Consider the following 19,319-nt stretch of genomic DNA (forward strand, 5'->3'; position numbering starts at 1 on the left):
GTCATCCGGGTCTATGACCTAACTCTTGCCCCCTCTGATCTCTTCCTTTGTAAAGCCACTGGCTTCTCACAGCCAAAGCCAACACAAGACATGTAATCCATTTACTAAAATGATTCAGAGCTTTAATTTCAAAAATTTTAGTGTACAATATTTACAAAAAGATAATTCTGGCCTCTGCCTTCAGCCTCCTAACCCATATGACACCGAGCATTTGACTCCCACTCCTCTAAGCTGAGATAAAAGAGGAAACCATGTGAGGTGGTACGAGGAGAAAGGAATGATGCTGGGTTTACATTAGTGTAAAAAAAAACCTGTTACAGAGACTGCTTGTTTACCATGTATGGAGGAGCAGTGACCAAGTCAGAGAGCCCAAGCCTACTTATCTGTAGCCTGAGCTGCCCGTACTCCATCCATTAGTGCTCCACATTTTATCTGCATCCTCAGATGCATCCCAGAGATCCCCAACCCCACTCAGATAATGCAGAGTTTGGTAAAACTACACCCCACTTAGCAGTGTTCCTTTTACTTTTTGACATTCACATAGTGCGTAAATAGGTGAGAAAGTCAGGGTACACTAGGCCAGTGGACAACTGACAGCAGATAGCACCAAATAAACAATAAGCTAGGAGCACCCCAGAAATGGGGCTCCCCAAAGACTGCCGACTTGGATAAGTGCAGGGTGTTTTCAAAGTCATCCACCCAGCCTGCCCTGGGGCTCCACTGAGCCCTTCCTAGGAAGGGAAATAATCCTTGGGGACTAGGTCCCATATCACGAAGGGTCCAGAAGGGGTGAGGCCAAAAAAGGGAAAGCTGTGCTTGGTACAGCCTCACCTCAAGAGAAGGGGCAGAGGTCCAGAGGGGCTGCCCAGCTTCAAGGTCTCTGTGATGTTCTGCAGGCAACCACATAAGTCCATGTCAGTGAGCACCTGGGCCAGCACCTCCAGAGTGGCCTGGTGCCGGGGTACTCCCTTCTGCCACGCTGCCAGCATGCTGTAGTGGGCTTCTCTAAGGCAGCAGGGGTTCTGCATCTCAAAGAGTTCAATATCATTCTCACTCAGTCCCAAACGGCGGATGAACTCCCTCCAGCGGGAGGGAGGCACTTCATCTACCACTGCATACAGCTTGGCTGGCCCTGTGGGAGGTAGAGAGGGAAAGCATATGAAGGGATGCCAACCAGCTTCAGCAGTACAGAGCAATGGAAAGACTGGCTTGTAGCTGAAACCTTCCCATAGGCATTTTCTTCTCCATTCGAATGTGACCTCCCAACACGCCTTACTTTGCTCTTTTCTGTCTCCAGAGTTTAATTCAAGGCTTTGCAGAGTAACCAATCAACTCTTGATTCTTGCCTATGTTGTCTCTCCACCCCTCCACCCGTTATATTACAACCTTCTTGAGGGCAAGGGCTATCCTTTTTACTAAATGAATACCCAGCACTTAGCCTGACACATAATAGATGCTTAATAAATACTTATTGGATTGGATTGGACTGGATTGGATTGGACTTGGACCCCACCTCTGTGACCTAGGCCTTTGTGACTTTGGGCATATCACAACCCCTCTGAGTTTTTTCATCTATAAGAATAAATAGCCACTATTTACATAGCGCTTTTAAGGTTAACAAAGGGCTTTAGCAACATTATTTCATTTTATCCCTCGAACAATAGTGTAGGTGCTGGTAATAATAACAAATATTAAACACAGCTATAAAATTTGCTATTAGGTAATAGCAAATATGAACAATAATAAATGGGGATATTAGTTATCTCAGTTTTGCAGATGAGGAAACGGGCACAGGGCGGTAAAGTCACTTGTTTGGGATCACACGTCTGGGAAGTGACTGAGACAGAATGTGAACACGGCACTTGACAGTCGGGCTGAAACACGCCCAATTCCAAGCTGCTTTCCATTTATAAATCCTATTATCCTACAATTCTCACCCTACTTACCCTCCAAATTGCCCCACAAACCAGTCCTGGTCCAAACAAGTTTTTGCACAAGCGCACTCCTTTCCTATCCTGAGGGGAGGAGCCAGGCACCTCAGAGGTCAAGTTGGGTGGGGGGAGCACTCACGGTCAAGAGGTAAGGCGGTGACGTCAGACATGACGCAGTCTGATGGCATCTGGGCGCAGTGAATGATGGGTTCGGCCCGCTGCTGGGGCGGTGCCAGTGTCACGATAGGTTGTACATTGTACACAGTCGACCAGTTGCTTGAGGAGAAGGCGGAGGGGAGGGGAGGGGCCGCGGTGGAGACGGGGGCAGGGGCGGCGGCGGGGACGGGGACTGGAGAGGAGGTGAGGGTTTGGGAGGGGACAGGAGTGAAGTCCAAGGTAGTGGGTGGGACCAGAGCCCGCTTGTTTTCTTCCTGGAAGAATTAAGGGGAGGGGTCATGCCGGAGCCACGCCCCCTCTCCCTGAGGGCGGGGGAGGAGAGAGAGCGAGCTCTCAGCCCTGGTCTATATCCACAGGGGCTTCCCTAGCATGGAACCTTAAGGCTGTTTGTGGGGCAGAGGGGCTCAGCCAAGGGCATGATAAAAGAGGGGAGATGAAGGACTCAAGAAGAGATTTAGGGGGTTCGGGCTGTTTGTTAGAGATTCAGGGAGTGAGGTGTTGGGGAGATGAGGGGAGTAGTCAGAGACCACCACTAAGGGAAGAAGGAAGGGAGCAAAAGGGGGTCCCACATCTAGTCTCATCTTACCTCTTTTACAGGAGGAGACTGTCTCCCACAGACTGAAAAAGGAGAAACAAAGACATCACAATTTTCACTTCCCCATCGTGCCTTCCCTTTCCCTTCCCTACCCTGCGCCTTCCCCCCACAAAAAAGAAAAAAAAAACCTCACTACAATAGGGACCTGTAGTGACACGCACCAGAGCCTGTGTGCTTTCTCACCGACTGAGGGAACTCCTGACTCAGCAAAAGGTCATCTGCATCCCAGATGCACACTTCTTAACACTTCACTTGTCTGGGACCTTGGTTTCCTCCTCTTTGAAATGAGGGGGTTAGAAGATCACCTCCAATCTTCCTCCAGCTTTAAATATATGACCCTGTGACTCCGGCTATGTAACCCTCAGCAAGCTGCTCAACTTCCCCCCTCAGCCGGAGTTTCTTCTGCTGTAACATGGAAATAATACTGCTCCTACTCCCCACTTCACAGATGTTAGGCAAAAAGTTATATAAACCTTAAAGCTAAATACATGTGAAGTTATTACCAGTTACCCAGCAGCCCATCCCATAATATTTCTTATTTCTTATCCTCAACAAATACCACCCCAAGGCTCTACTCACCAATTACATACAGTTTGGACCTCCATCGTGGGTAATGACAAAATGAGACAATGAAGATGAGAGAGAAGCAACAAAACCCCAAAAAGATCACCAAGGGCATCAGCATTGGACCTAGCGACAAAGAAAATCTTAATATGTGAACAAAAAATATAAGGCCCATCTGGCCTCATTAAGGTGCTCAGATTCTTAAGATCTAGCCCACTTGTATCAGTGATACAAATGCTTAGATTCCTCAAGAGTCTGGCCAATACTGCGGATTCTTTAAATCTCAACCACCCCCAATTGATGTTCTAATAAACCTTGTCTTTGGCTAAAAAAAAAAATGTGAACAGAAAAAAAAAAGAAGGAAACAGGGAAAGAGAGGAAAGATGGAGGGGAAATTATTAATAGAGGGGAGCAAGGCTGGAGGAAATGGGGTAAGTGGGCATCAGCCTTACCTGATTGCTGTGATATAACAAAACTTGGGACGCAGATATCTCTGCAATTTTTCTCTGGCACACATCTAAAAGAGGAGAAAGAAAATGGGTAAATACGTCTGGCCAAATACAAATAGGTCAGTCAGTAACACTGATCTAAACCACGTGTATGTAAAGTCTTGCAAAGAGGCAGTGCAGTGTGATAGAAACAGTTGTTGACTTGGAGGTACCAAGACCTAGATTTAAATTCTGCATCCTTAATAGAAGTCACATCAGTTCTTTGACTTCAGTTTCCTCCTATGTAATAAATACCTTACAGGGTTGTTGTGAAAATCAAACGAGATAATTATGTAACTCACTTTGCAAAGCTTAAAGTAATATAAAAACGTAAAAGTAAAAATGTTAAATCAATAGAAAAACATAAACTGTTATTAGAGTAGTATATAAAGTCATCTCTTTAGAACAAATTCTAAAATGTTGTTCATATAACTTATGTTGGAATTTGATTGAATTGAATGTTGTTTCGATAAACAAATAACTTTTAAACAGGCTTTTGAAACAATGCTGGTTATTTTGCTTCAAATACATTTCAATAAAATACATATTATATATACTTCACATAGGCCTTTGATGAGATCTTGGAAATCTTGTTATACAGAAATTTCCATTGTAACTTTATTCAGCATAATGGCATTTGGCCTGCATTACACACTACTGGAAAATATAGAGAAATAAAACAAAATCAAAGAATTTTAGATATGAAAGGGATGGGTAAGACTTTAAATCTCCCTGGAACCTGTTTCTTTCTCTGTAAAATCAGGGAACTGGACTGGCTTGGCGGTATCAAACACATTGTCAGCAGCCCACAACATTCCCAAGTGCAGCCCAAACCAGATTAAAATGGAATTGGAAAATATTTAACAAAATAATTTTAAAATGCAATCGTTCAGTCATTTTTCAGTCGTATCTAATCTTCATGACCCCATCTGGGGTTTTCTTGGCAAAGATACTGGACTTGTTTGCCATTTCCTTCTCCAGCTCATTTTATAGATGAGGAAACTGAGGCAAACAGGGTTAAGTGACTTGCCCAGGGTCATACAGCTAGTAAGTATCTGAGGCAGGTCTTCCTGACTCCTGGCCTGTTGCTTTATTCACTGTGCCACTTAGCTGTCCATAAATGTGTGTATACATATATACACATATGCACACATGTGCACATGGATATATGTATAGTAGGACATAGATAATATTAATATATTGGTTTTTAAGTCAATATGCAGCTTACAGGGATCCTTATGTACAGTTTGGTGGCTCTGGCTTCTATCTGAGTTTGAAACCACTAGACTAGGTGACTTCCAAGCTCCTTTCTATATCTTAGATTTTCTTTAACATAGAACCTAAAGGAGAAAATAAAGCAAATGTACATTTATGAAAAATACAACAGAAACATGAACGTAATTAGGAATGTCCAGGCAATTAGTATAAAGTTATATTTCAGTGTGAGTTATTTACTCCTCAGAAATCTGAAAATACTACAAATCAGAGCTGGCTTTATTGTTTTGTTGACTGTTTAGATTTAAGAGAGTGATGGAGAAATAGTTAATAAGGCCAATTAAACCTAAAAGTGTGTTTCTTAGCTGTAGTTAAACATTTACCATCGTACCCCTGTATATAAAGCTATTTTTTATATGAACCAACTGATGGTGCTTTTGGAATGTTTTAGAGTGGCCAGAACTGACTCCAGCTAGTTTATAAAAACTGCCTAGAGGAGGTGAGAATTGAAGAGGATTACAAAGGAGTGGAACAATTTGATGATGAGGCTGCAGGGATACTTCTTATCTATATGGTGTTTTAAGATTTACCAAGTGTTTTCTTCACAACAGCCCTTTGGGGGATGCACACGTATTATGTATAATATATATAATAATGTATTGTTATCTTCATTTTACCCAAATTCAGAGAGGTTATGTAACTAGCCCCAGGTCACACAGCTAGTGAGTACTGGAGCCAGTACTAAAACATAGGCCTTCTGACTCCAAGTCCAATGCCTTTTCTCTCAGGGATACCACAGTCTGAAATTCTCCTGCAGAGGCTTAGAGACCAGAAGAGACAAGACTTGTTGGACAGAGGTAGGAGAAACACGTAAACGGATACAGGGTACCAGAATTGCTGTGTAGCAATGTTCCCCAAGAAAGAGTTTTCAGAACACCAAGTGACAATACTCCAAAGTAGGATCTGAGACAGATCATGGAAAGGAGGAAATTTAAATGAATTATTATAAGTAATAAATTTATATGACATAAGTATTTACCTTCACCAAACACTAGCCAAAGGTGTCTAATTATATAATTAATATAATATATAATATAATTAGTAAACAGGTAGTAAAGACTGCTTTCTATGTAAGAGACTGCTCAGTTACTCCTATATGGACATTTGCTTGACACGCTGCAACAAATATTTTATTAAGCATGGCACAAAGACAAAAAGAGTCTCTGCTTCCAATGAGCATTCCTTCTTTAGTGGAGAAATAATATGAACACAGATAAGTATAATACACAGTAAAGAGAGAAGAGGGCAAAGAAGAAATCAGACCAAGAGTTTTAAGAATAGTCTAAGAGGCAGAATGTTAATATCTAGAGGGGAATCAGGAAAGACTTCATAAAGAAGAGGCACCTAAGCAGAGGCCCCAAATGAACCTGAGAAAGGCAGAAATGAAGAGGGAATGCATTCCAGCCAGGGGAGACAGCATGTGTGAAAAGACAAAGGCAGAAGATCGAATGTGGAGTTTGGAGAAAGGCAAGTAGCCCAGTTTGGCCAGATTGTAGGGACTGCATGAAGTAGAATAGGGCTAGACAAATGGGTAGAACCCAAATGGTGGACAGCTCCTAGACATTGAGTCTGTTGCAGAGTTTTGTTTGTTCCACCTTTAAACACTAACACTTCACAGTTATCCCTTCCACATCTCGACTTTTCCCATTGAAGTTTCAATATTTCATGGGTTGGCATAAGAAATTAAATGGGAATTTTGGGGGAGTTTTGTGGAAGCATCAGATGACACTCAAAGACCAGCAGATGGCACAGAGCCTATGACCAAATACTCAACCCAAATTTTACAATAAGGTACTATAAACATCCCATAAAAGAAAAAATGTTCAGACTTCTTCTCTGGTATGAAGAGAGGACAGAATTTCCACGTGGGGGAGTGGAGGCGCACTGAGCCCCTAACCCCCGAGATATGGAAGGAATAACTGTATTATTTAAAAACAACTGAACAATGACTTTATTTAAAAAAGTGGATAATAAACTGAACTAGAAAAAAAGATGACCTTTTTTGCACTTTGTTTTTTTTTTAATTCTACTTTATCTTTGGTAATTTAATTGACTTTTTTGGTCATAAAGAAACATTTTGGGGCAGCTAGGTGGCACAGTAGATAGAGCACTGGCCCTGAAGTCAAAAGGACCTGAGTTCAAATCCTGCCTCAGACCAAACACTTGACACTTACTAGCTGAGTGACCCTGGGCAAGTCACTTAACCCCAACTGCCTAAAAAAAAAGAAACATTTTTATTTTTATCTAAATATAGATAGGTTGGGTTCTTTGTCTTCTACTCCTAAATCTATGCCTGAAAAAAATATTGGTGGGAAGAGGCAAAGATGCTTACCTGGTGGCAGCAGCTAGAAGCACTTTATCTAGAAGAATAAATAAAATTCACCTCACAGACAGGCCCCCAAACCACAAAACTGATGGAACCATCACAGCCACAATAAATTGAACACTAGCATAGGTAGGCCAGACCTGATTCATTGCCTTAAGTTATCAGTATTAAATGCCTTATTTCCAAATGATATTCCAGGTTCAAGGACTGAGTGAAAGCTGGTGAGATTGGAGGGTTGGGAGGTGGTATTCAGTAAGATATACAGTCCTGTCACATGCTTGATAACTCCTAAACATAGTCCTGGGAAGCTAGGTGGTACAGTGGATAGAGTGTCAGGCCTGATGTCAGTAAAACTCATCTTCATGAGTTCAAATCCAGCCACAGACACTTACTATCTGTGTGATCCTGGGCAAGTCACTTAACCCTGTTTGCCTCAGTTTCCTCATCTATAAAATGTGCTGGAGAAGGAAATGGCAAACCACTCCAGTATCTGCGCCAAGAAAACCCCAAATGAAGTCACAAAGAACTGGATACAACTGAAAACGACTGAACAAAAACATAGATGATAAAACCTGGTATAGGGCTCTGTGTGTGGTATAGACAAAAGTGGAAAAGATAGCTTGAATTAAGGGCCTTAATCATGAAAAGAAACATAGTTTTAGAACTTGGACAGTGTATTTCTGCTTCTTTCATTTGGCAAATAGTGCTAAATTGCTCCTTCTCAAAGACTTCTTGACACATGGGACCTCAATGTGAGGGTAAAAAGTGGGGAAGAGGGGCAGCTAAGTGGCGCAGTGGATAGAGCACCAGCCCTGAAGTCAGGAGGACCTGAGTTCAAATCTGGCCTCAGACCAAACTCTTGACACTTAACTAGCTGTGTGACCCTAGGCAAGTCACTTAATCCCAATTGCCTAAAAAGCAAAAAAAAAAAAAAGTGGGGAAGGGAGCTATCTGGTCTCTAGAATGAAGCAAAGAGCCAGTGGGGTATATGGTATGCTCCTATCCCTCACCAGCATTTCCCTCCATCCTCCCAATAGCTTCCCTAACCATTCTTTTCCTTCCCACCCTCAACATCCACCTCTCACCCCCAGAGCTGACAAGAAATACTCACTCATCACATGATATGCATTTGTGACCATGCCAAAAGAAATCTTTATTACAGACACACACGGCATCCTGTTTCTCTTGACCTGTAGGTAGATGTAACGCATTAAGATGGACTCTCAAGACAGGAAGAAGGACCTGACACTAACCAGGGGAGGGGGTGTGCTATCTAGATAGTGGAGAAGGCCTTTGGGAAATGGTTTATAGAGACTGCTTTAGGAAGTAAAGGGAAAAGGAATGTTCATTCAACTGGAAGGGGAAAAGGAGATGTTAGTGGGGAAATGAAAATATTTATTCCAAAAAGGAAGGGGAAGAACTTATGGTCAGGGAAAATTGTGAGGATTTGGGGAATGGTGCTCTCACATGGATACTGTATTGTGCCATTGAGGCATGGGTTGCAGTTGACACATCTAAAGAGTCCATTATCTTCATCCCCTTGCCTTTGCTGAAATTGGTTCTCCCCACATCCACACACTGTGTTTCTTGAGACTGTGCAGGATTTCTTCTCTACCTGGCCCATCTCTGTTAGGAAGAGATGAAAGACCTCTTTAGAGATCAACTCTGTCCTCTTTTGTTTTCTTACCATTCCACATCCTTCAAGTAGGGTATATATAGATAAGGCCTCCACAGTGACACAAACATGCATGTACTTGCCCCACTGCTATCCACCCTCTAACCAGCCTTACCTCGGAACACCATTCATGGAACTTCCCAGCTAATGGGCTCCATCTGTCTCCCAAGGACTCACCTTTTCTGCAGATAGAACAGCTGTGGCACCTTGAGAAGTAGTTCTCTATCTCAGTGTATGTGCCCTTTTCGCAGGTCTTACAGTTAGGCGCAAGGTCTGGGCCACCACAGTCAGCCTCCAAGTAAGTCCCTACAGTAAGGTAGAAAGTTAGACTAGGTGGGTCAATGGGGCATGAGAGATAGAGCAACAGAGTAAAGTGAGAATCAGAGAGGACCTCTGTCCCAACAGGGACAAGGCCAGGGGATGTGGGGATCTGTTTTGGAGAGAAACCAGAGAATTGAAGCCCAGAAAAATCAGTACATTAGGGAGACCCTGGGTATGGAAGTGCATGAAGCCTTCAGGAAAACACCCAGTTAATGACCAAATTTGGCCCCCAAGAAAGGGATGGAGAGAAGGTACTTCTCCTCATTCTTTGCAGAAGTGGGGAACAATGAGGTATTGAATGCTGAATATAATATCAGAATTTTTTAGTACATTAGTTAATTTTGCTGAGCTTTTTTTTACTCTATCATAAAAAGAATGATGAGGAGGAAGGAATACAGAGGCGATGAAATAATTTCTAAGGAAATGTAAGTGATATAAGCAAAAGATGCTAACAAAAATTTATTTTTACAAAAAAAGTTGGGGTCAGTTCTGTGAAGGAATCCACTACTATCACCATTTTATACCTTTGTGACATTTGAGACAACAGATAGATTCATTTGTTGGATGCTTATATTTCCCCTGGGGACACTCGATGTCTCTCTTTTCTTGATGCCTCTTATGGGTAGACATCCCAGGAGCTACCGGAAGGTACAGTCCCGCCATCAGGGCCAGGGCCACCTGGAGAAAAATCAGACAAGAAGAAAAAAACCAACCCATCAGGGGAAAGATGGTGAAGGCACGGAAACCTGAGAGGTCTTGATCCTACCCAAATCTCACCCATCTTTCAAGGTTTAACTTGATTCACCTCCTCCATGGAGCCTTCCATCTCTAACTACTTCACCAGCGCTTATCTTGTCTCTCCACTATCAATAGCAAGTAGCTGAAAGACAGTTACATTTTTGCTTTGCCTTCATTCCATTTCTCTCCTCCTCAAATTTAGTTCAGTTGTCCTAATTTATTTTTCTTCCTAATTATTTTCCTTCCAATGAACAGCCCTGAAAAGAAGAGCGATTTTGGGCAGGAATACAATCAGGGTTTGGTTAGATTTGGGGGGGGGGAGGAAGGGGTTGATAGGTTTTTTTTAATGTTCCAAGGAAAATGTCAAGAACTATAACACTAATATACATATTTCTAGCACCAACACCCCTAGGACCAGGGTGAAAAGTATAAAGGTGGGGCAGAAGGACATGGGTCAGATGCTGGGTGGTAGTAAATGTAGATTTGGTAAATGAAAGAATGGGGAAAGGCATGTGGGTCAGAAGTAGCTGTCAGAGAGGAAGAGGTCATGAACAGGTCTGACCTTGGGTCAGAGAATGAATAAAGTTTGACTGAATGACCTCAAAGAGACAACTAAGTTCCAAAACCATGCAAATACTACCTAAGCCCTTTCTGGGCTTGTTTCACTACCATGATGCTAAAAGAGGTCCCTTCAATTCCCAGATCTTAGTTCCATCTCCAACTTGGCTGTATGAACACAGATAAGCCCTTAGCTCTCTCTAGGCCCCCATTTTTCCTTTTGCAAGCCAGAGAGCACAATCTCCCATGCCCTTTTAAGTAGAAAGACATGTCCTCAAAGTAATTTAATTTCTGGGATTTAATCATTTAACTTCAGGACTATGAACTGGTGGTATTCACTGTAGGAGCATGTCAAGTGCTCATAAAGGAACTCTCCAAATGTAGTTTTAAATATGCATAATCTCCAAGGCAAGGGAGCTCATTAGAGAGAGCTCCAGGAGTTGGCATCTCTTAGAACTTTTCCTGGACTCAGTGATTATATCAGAAGAATAAGAAAAAAGAGTCATATGGAAAGAAAAGACTTGGTGTGTTTCTGGGCTGCCATGGGCAAGCAACCAAATTGGAACAGACTACAAACTACAAGCCAGCGACCCTCACTTGGTGGGTTCACGTTCCAGAGACAGAGAGAAGTTGGGAACCTATGAGATCAACTCTGTGTCTATCAACTGCAAAGGACCTAGCAGACCAGAGCCAGAGCAGCAAACCCAGTTCCAGGGAGGATGCCACTCCCCTCTTCATGGAGTGGTTCTCCTGGGTTCCAGTTCTTCACCATCTCTTTAATTTGAACTCTCAGAGTTTGTGCTGGAGCTTCTCCTAATAAACAGCAGCTCCCTCCCCTGAGCCATTATTGGAAGCCATCCTGGAGAACTCCATTACAGGAACTTGAAGTACCCTAATATAATCATATCAGAGAAAACACAGCCAGGAGAAAGAAAGGACTTCCAGGCTACTGATCTAACCCTTTAGCCTCAGCACAGTAATAGCTAAGTTTAAAAAAAATCACTCTTTCAGATAAATGTAACCAAAACCAATGATGGGTCTTTAACTGTTCCAAACTACCATTTACTGAGACTCCCAGGGGATAATGAGTTGAGGACTAGTGGAGCAATGCTGATGACCACTCTGCAATCCCCTCTGAGTTTTAAGGAAGGGAGCTCTCCAAGTAGGTAAAAAGTCCTAGGGGAGAGTGTGGAGGAGATTCTGCCTCAGAAGGAAATCATGTGATGGGAAGAAAGGAAGATCTAAACACATGTATCTAGAATGGGGTTTTCTCCCCTTCCTTTCCTTTGCCCTCAAAAAAGACTTCTTCTACAAATCAAGGGAGATTCAAGGAACGAGCATTTGTTTAAACACCTACTATGTGTCAGGCACTCTGTTAAGCACTTTATAAATATTAAGACCACAGTCAGACTGAGGGTCTCCATATGTGATACAGCTAAGACCAGGGAACTTTAAAAGTCAGTTATCTGGGTTGCTGTTTGCCACAGCCCACATTTCTATCTGTGGTGACTAGGACTCACAGCAAAAAAATCTGAGACTGGACTGTGGCTAGTGGCCATGTACCAGTGCTGTTAGCAGACCAGATGTAGAAGTGGAGACCAGAATTAGAGGAGGACCCCACGGGCAGGAAACGGTCCGCTATTATAAAGACCCATGTAGTGGCCAGTAGAGGACTTATTTCTCTTCCTGACTGCTCTTGCCTTCCAGCTTATATTCTGACATCAATGGACACGTACCTCCTCCACCCTCCCCTTATTTCATTTCCATGATATGTAGGTGAGTAAGGTTCACAAACCCTACACTGCACCCAAGACCAGGGAGGATAGTCTGGAGCTGCAGGAGAAGTTGCACTGAGGGCTCCCTGTGGGAACACTTGAGTTTTTCTTTCATTTTTATTATCCCTAATAAACTAGATGACCCCAATATGTTGCCTCCCTGTGTTCTGCAAATGAAGGGGGCTATTTAGCAGAGAGAAGAAAGCCAAAATGGGAAGTGGGTTTGGAGCAAACCTCCTAAATTATTTAAACAATCCTGAGAAATATTTGATGTCATTCCCATTCACTAACTTCAGAACCCAGGTAGTATGAGTTTTAATTTACCCAGCTGAATAAGTGTGTCACTCAGTGGTGTGTGACTCATGCATGAGTGTGTCACTCAGCAGTGCTCAGCTCATGCATGAGCACCAGAGACTCTCACAAGACCACCTGGCTGGTGGTTTGAGTATGGCACCACCTCGTGGACAAGTCAAATATCAAAGGCAAAGCATAAGCCATTTGGACTGCTTCTAATACTGCAGTGTTGCTGACTCATTTCGGTCATGTCCCATTCTCCGTTACCACATTTTGGGGTTTTTTTGGCAAAGGCACTGGAGTGGTTTGCCATTTTCTTCTCCAGCTCATTTTACAGATGAGGAAACCAAGGCAAACAGGGTTAAGTGACAAGCCCAGAGTCACACAGCGAGGAAGTGTCTGAGACCAGATTTAAACTTAGGAAGATGGGTCTTCCTGACTCCAGGCCCAGCACTCTATCCACTGCGTCACCTAGCTGCCCCATACAATACTGCAGTGGCACCAATGTAACTATTGTACCTACCAGGCACACGCATAGTGTGTATAGTTGGTACTTTGGCCCTAAAGCTGGTGATTAACTTGAGTTCACTCTTATACATAGCCAGAAGCCTCAAATACAGGGCTATCGAGGAAGTCCATTCTCAAATACAAGCACAATATAGAGCAGCTACACCATCTCTAGTTCACCTGTAAATACAGCATTTCCCAGAATCAAGCTGTTCACCACCTTCTCTGAGAATGGGATTTAAGGTTTAAATCACCGTAAGAAAGGTTGGTTATGGGGAAGAATTTTCCCAACCCTAAGGACTGAGTTATTGAACATAGGTTCTTTCCCTGAAGAGAGGGACCCAGAGAAAGGAAGTGGGTGTGCCAAGATTATACAACAGAGCCAAAATCCAGAAGCCTGGACTCCCATTCTATGCTAAGGAGAAAGTGTTTTCCAGAAGAATTCTGCCTTAGGCCATTGAGTACAAAACTCCCTGGAATGAGAAACGGGTAATCCTGTGGTTCATATTTCCTTCTACTCCACCACCTAAGGAGTTAATCCAGCTCCGGGAAAGGGAAATCTTTTCCCAGCATCTACGCCCCAGTGACTCAGGCCCAAGGGAGGGAAGAACAGGCAGCTTCCCTAGCCATGAAAGGGTCATGACTCAACAGAAAGACAGAAAGGGCCGAGACAGCAGCAGGGGTGAACCATCATCCCCTTCCTCTACTGCCTCAGATTCTATGCCTTCTCCTTGGATTCACATGCAAGGTCCCCCTCCTCACTTCCCCCAGCCACCAAAAAAAAGGTCCAATTAACCGTCCCCCATCCTATTTAGCTCACAGATTCCAGGAAACAACAACCCTCCTTTCCCAATCCATCCCAAAGGGAAATATCCCCTGACCTCCACTTCCTCTCTACCAGGTCATGGCCCATCCTCCTGCCCTTCAGTTCATTATTTCCCACAATAGCCTTTAACAGCTTTCCACTGAGACCCCCTGGACATCTTCTTCCCAGTTGAGCCATCCCCCTTTAACTAAATCCCAATTAATCCTACTTCTTAGAGAAATATTGCTGCCAGATTGAGAGCTGGAAGAGACCATCTAAGTCCAGTCCCTTAGCCTTACATACGACAAAGTGGTCACACCGGCAAACAAGTAACAGAGCAGACATCTTAAATAGGATTGTCTTCTGACTCAAGATCTATGATTCCACACCTAGACAAGCTCAAGATCTTTCTCCTCCATGCTGTGCTTCTGACCCTCCAGACTTTACCAACAGTTAAAGTGGACTTTCTCTGCCCACCCCCTCCCCACTCCCACTGCTTCCTTTTATATGTAGCCTTCCCCTATTATTATGTAAGTTCCTCAAGGGCTTCAACGGGCTTTCTTTTTTGCTTGCATTTGTATCTCCAGCACTTAGTATAGAGTAGGCACTTGATAAATGCTAGTTGCCGGTTATTAGTTGCCCTAAATGTGCCCTTCAGAGTAGAAAGCAAGACTCAGTCTTTAGGTCCCAGCCCAAGGAACAGAGGAAGTGCAGAAAGCTGGGACTCAAGTGAGAGTGGGAGGCCACTGAGGGGGTGGCCCAGTAACCACCCCTACCCCTGCCTCCTCCACAGCTTCCGGTTGTAATGGGTTTTTCAGTGTGATTTCCTGTGCTAAGGTGAGTGGGGATCAAGAGTCAGAGTGAGGAAGAAAAGCTGTAGCTTAATTCTTCAGTCCCAGCCTTGACCCTGGGCATCCCATAGCAAGTTCTCTCTGGACTTATTGTACTTACTTCCTTCAACTCCCACACATCCCCCAAGTCAGTTACCAAAAGTACTCAAGCTTTTAACTCAATTAATCAACACCTCCTATAAGTATAGCTTTCACTTATTATCAGGACTCTTGGGGAATTCAGTGGAATTCATCTAGTCTCAGACTTCAATATCCCAAGTCCAGCTTAATTCCCGCTTCCTCCATGAAGCCTTCCCTGACCACCCTCATCTGCTATGATCTCTCTTTCTCTCCCCTAAGTTCCCATAGCCTTTCTGGGCTACAATGCTTCTTTGATCTTTATAAAATGTCTACGTAGTGCTCATTTGACACTTTTCATAACATGTCTGCTTAAATGATGTTGAGAACCATATCAACCACAATGCCCAGCACAATGCCTTGAACATAGTAGAATTCAATAAATGCTTGTTAATAAATCAAAGGGACGGGCAGCTAGATGGCAAAGTGGATTCGAGCACCAGCCCTAAAGTCCAGAGAACCTGAGTTCAAGTCTGGCCTCAGATACCTAATAGCTGTGTGACCCTGGGCAAGTCACTTACCCCCAACTGCCTCCAAATAAAGAAAGAAAAGGGATTATACCTTTTCAGCCCCATTTCTTGTCATCTTTCCAGTTTCATACTTTTAGATGCTTTGAGAACACTTACAGTTGGATGTTTCCCAAATATCTGCCACTTAACCTTACCAAAAACCAAACTCATCTCTTTGCCTACCTAGACATCACCACTAACCATCATTTTCATGATTCCTGTGGTTCAATTTTTGCTCTTCTGTCCTCTATGCATCCAATCAATCCTGGCAATTCTTCCTCTCCACTCACAGATTCACCTCCTTCCTATTCATTCCCCCTGTCACCACTGTAGTCCAAGTCCTCACTGCCTCACCTAAACTTTAGCAACCACCTCTGGTCTTCCCTCCTGGCTCCCTTTATCCCACATACAGAGGTGGTCATTCTTTCTCAGGTATCAGGAAGTCAAGCACTTGTTGACCAAGTGAATGAAAATGAATAAAAATCTCCCACTTACCTACCTACAGTTTGTGATTTGAACCTATGTCTCTGTCTCAAACACTTTAATCACATAATCTGGTCATTCCCCTGCCCAAGAACTTAATCGTTTCCTATTGTCATATCAGTTCTGATCTCCTTTTGCCTAGATTTATATTTAAGGACCTCACTTCTTCCCCATCTCTCTCTTTCTGTTTCTTAATTGCACTCCAGTCCTCTAACTCCAGTATAGGAAAGGTGATCTACAACACTGCCCTCCTCAGGAACACTTGTTCACTTCCATCTACGTGGCTTACGTCATTTTCCTTACCTTCATCTCTTCTTCCTCTCTCCCAATCAGTGTCTCCCAACTCAAAACATCTCCGCAAAGTTTCTGATGCCTAACTCCTTCTTACTGATTTCCCTCTTTTGCCCCCCACAACATACCTTATTAGGATGTATTTAGGATCATAGAATTTAGAGCTAGAAGGAACCTAAAAGATTATCTGGTCCAACTCTTATTTTATGGTGAAGAGACTGAGGTCTACATAGGTTAGGTGACTGGCCCCAAATCACACAGGTGATTTGTAGTAGCAAAGCCAGGACCCTAACCCACCTACCAAGTCACTGCATTCAGCTAATCTCTCCTGTTCCAGTGCTCAGCCCTCACTCAGTAAGCTCAGAAAGGAGAGGGAAGGATAGAGGAGAAGTCAAATGACAAAGAGAAGAGAAGAAAGGGAACATAGGGTTAAATGAGAAGGGAGGAAAAGAGAAGTGATGGTGAAAATAACAAAGGATATGGGGAAAAGACAAGAGGCAGGAGACAAGGGAAGAGGGAGAGAAGACAGACTGGCAGAGAGGCTGAAGAAATAGAAGAGAAAAAATCGAGGAGGAGAAGTGACTGAGAAGCTAAAGAAGGACAAGAAAGAGAAGAAAAGGAAAACGAAGTGAGGCCAAAAAGCAGAAAATAAAAAAAAAAAAAGTTCAGGAAGATAGGGAGGCCATAGAGAGAGCTAAGAGCCCAGGGAATTAGAGTGAGTCCAAGACCGTGATGAAGACTTCAGAGAGAAGAGCCAGGAGACTCTGGAATGAGGCCTAGAGCCAGGAGTGTTGAGAGGAGAGAAATGGGCATTTCTAATGACGAAGACAACTTTCCAACTTCCTCAAATTGGGCTGTAGGATGAGAAACTGAACTATAGCAGTTTGGGGGTTAGAAGAGTTGGGGTGTAGAGTGGTACACTCTACTATGTCATTTCAGGCAGATGACTGTACGGTCCAAGAACCCTCCCAGGCTAGAGTAAAGGTTTAGAGTTCTGCGCAGGTTGGGGGTGACCCCTAAGTAAAAGAAGGGACAGAACAAGCCTGGGACAAGAGACAGAAATACTTTACTCAGCCCTGCAAAACGGTTCCCTGCCTCTTTCAAAAAACATCCCCTGTTACACAGCACCCCAAAACATCCATCACCCTTCAGGCCCTACTTCAGGGTTCTATTCCCCTTGCCTCCCATACTTAGCAACCCCTCAACCATACCTTCATCCCTAACATTGTCTTTTCCTTTCTCCACAGATGGATCTCTTTTCATCCACTCTCACCAGGGTTCTTGCCAGGCAGAACAAAGTTCAAAATACTCTGACTCCTCAGAGCTGGCCCTTCTACCGCCACTATACCTTTCTCTTCCTCAGCTGGCAAGCTCCCTCAGCCCCTAATGAAAACCTGTCCCCTGCCCTCTCCTGATTCCTATAGTTATAAATTTCCTCAGTGTCTTAGGACCTGTCTTTCTTTGAAGACTCTGTCCTTCTTTCCCCATATGGTCTGTCTCCCTCTCCCTAAATCCCCAAACCTCTCAGGCTCTGATCCTGCCTCCAGGGGACAAATATGGTGACCTGGCAGAGGACCTATAAACTTGGGGTACTTTTCATTGATAGGGAGAGGCTGGGCAGGGGAAGTGGGAACATCAGGGGTCTGATCCCCTGGGAACTCTGCCTGGTGCCCTGGTGTGCTGTATGAAAGCCATACCCCAATCCACCCGCCGACCACTGCCCTTTCCCTGTCCATCTCTCACCATTGGCACCAAGCCAGGCAGGGTGGGGTGGCCCATGTCCGGCCTGGTTGTAGCTTCTCACTCCCCCATTAGGGCTCAGAGCCGCAGCTGCGGGAGCCGCGAGCGAGCTAGCAAGCGAGCCTGTCCTGAGCAGAGTACGGGATTCCGAGGTCAGAGACCTGAGCCAAGCTCTTGGGGACGGAGATCTAAGCGCAAGATGCCGACAACCCCGAAGACAGAACTGGAGGCGCAGTCGGCACCAGAACCTGAGCCCTGGCTTGAGCCAGGGTCCAAACCTGAGCAGGCAGCGGGAGCCGAGAAAGCTAGGGGAGAAGAGGGAGGGAGCAAGCAGGGTGTCGCAACAGCTGCTAGGACAGGAAGAGCCCGAGGAGGAGGCGGGGTGAAGCGTGGGAGGTAAAAAAAAAAAAATTAAGAAGACATTTAACCCTAGCCCAACCAGGGATTCAAGAGTCCTGGATGAAACTTCAGGGGGTTCCCACATCTCCGATGACTTCCATACAAAAAATCGGAGAAATCCTTCTCCTCTTCCATTCCACTATAGGAGCTGAACCATCTAAACACCAGGACCTCAAACTCACAAATCACTTAATCCCTCAAAAATCCCAAGGCATTGCTAATCTTCACTGCCCCGCCCCTTTTGGGAAGGAGTGGGAAATAGCACTTGATGGGGAGACAAGAGATTCTGGGCTCTCCTCCCATTCTGCCACTAATCCCATGTATGACCTTGGACAAGTCACTCTGAGCATTAGTTTCCTCATCTAATAATAGCAATAATAACAATAATAGGAAATATTTATAAAGCACCTACTATGTGCCAAGAGTTTTTCTTTTTTTAAACAAATATTCTCTCATTTGATCTTCACAACAACGCTGGAACGTAGGCACTATTATTATCCCGATTTTACAGTGGAAGAAACTGAGGCACAGAGAGGTTAAGTGACTTGCCCAGGGCCACACAGCTAGAAAGTGTCTGAGGCCTGGATTCAAATTCAAGTTTTCCTGATTCCAGAACCAGCACTCTATCCACTGTGCCACCTTGCTGTCTCATCTGTCAATAAAAATAATAATAGTTACAATGATGATGTGGTAATAGTTAATAATTAATCATACTGAGGCTTTAAAGTTTACAAAACACTTCCTTCACAGCAATGCCTTCAAGTTGGCAGTGTTTATATTATTATGCTCAACAGACAGACCTAACCCTAACCCTGGAAATGAAGAAAATGAATCTCAGAGTGGAAAAGTACCTTAATTGCAGTCACACAGCTAGTATGTTGCTGGACTCCAACTTGGTCT

The 19,319-nt window shown here is 43.9% G+C and overlaps 1 protein-coding gene across 1 annotated transcript; it reads right to left on the reverse strand.

The window, feature by feature from the left end:
* Positions 1–96: 96 nt before the first annotated feature.
* On the reverse strand, positions 97–18,390 carry TNFRSF1A (TNF receptor superfamily member 1A). The gene is made up of 10 exons (XM_020994318.2): positions 18,024–18,390; positions 9,877–10,030; positions 9,209–9,337; positions 8,824–8,982; positions 8,468–8,546; positions 3,720–3,784; positions 3,283–3,393; positions 2,695–2,726; positions 2,071–2,362; positions 97–1,132 (listed from the first exon to the last, which is right to left on the reverse strand). Exons 1-10 carry the CDS (start codon positions 18,057–18,059, stop codon positions 828–830), a joined length of 1,362 nt encoding a protein of 453 aa, XP_020849977.1. The 5' UTR covers positions 18,060–18,390; the 3' UTR covers positions 97–827.
* Positions 18,391–19,319: the final 929 nt, after the last annotated feature.

This window comes from Phascolarctos cinereus, unplaced genomic scaffold (genome assembly GCF_003287225.1).
Source record: "Phascolarctos cinereus isolate Bilbo 61053 unplaced genomic scaffold, phaCin_HiC Scaffold_1;HRSCAF=81, whole genome shotgun sequence".
Lineage (NCBI taxonomy): Eukaryota > Metazoa > Chordata > Mammalia > Diprotodontia > Phascolarctidae > Phascolarctos > Phascolarctos cinereus.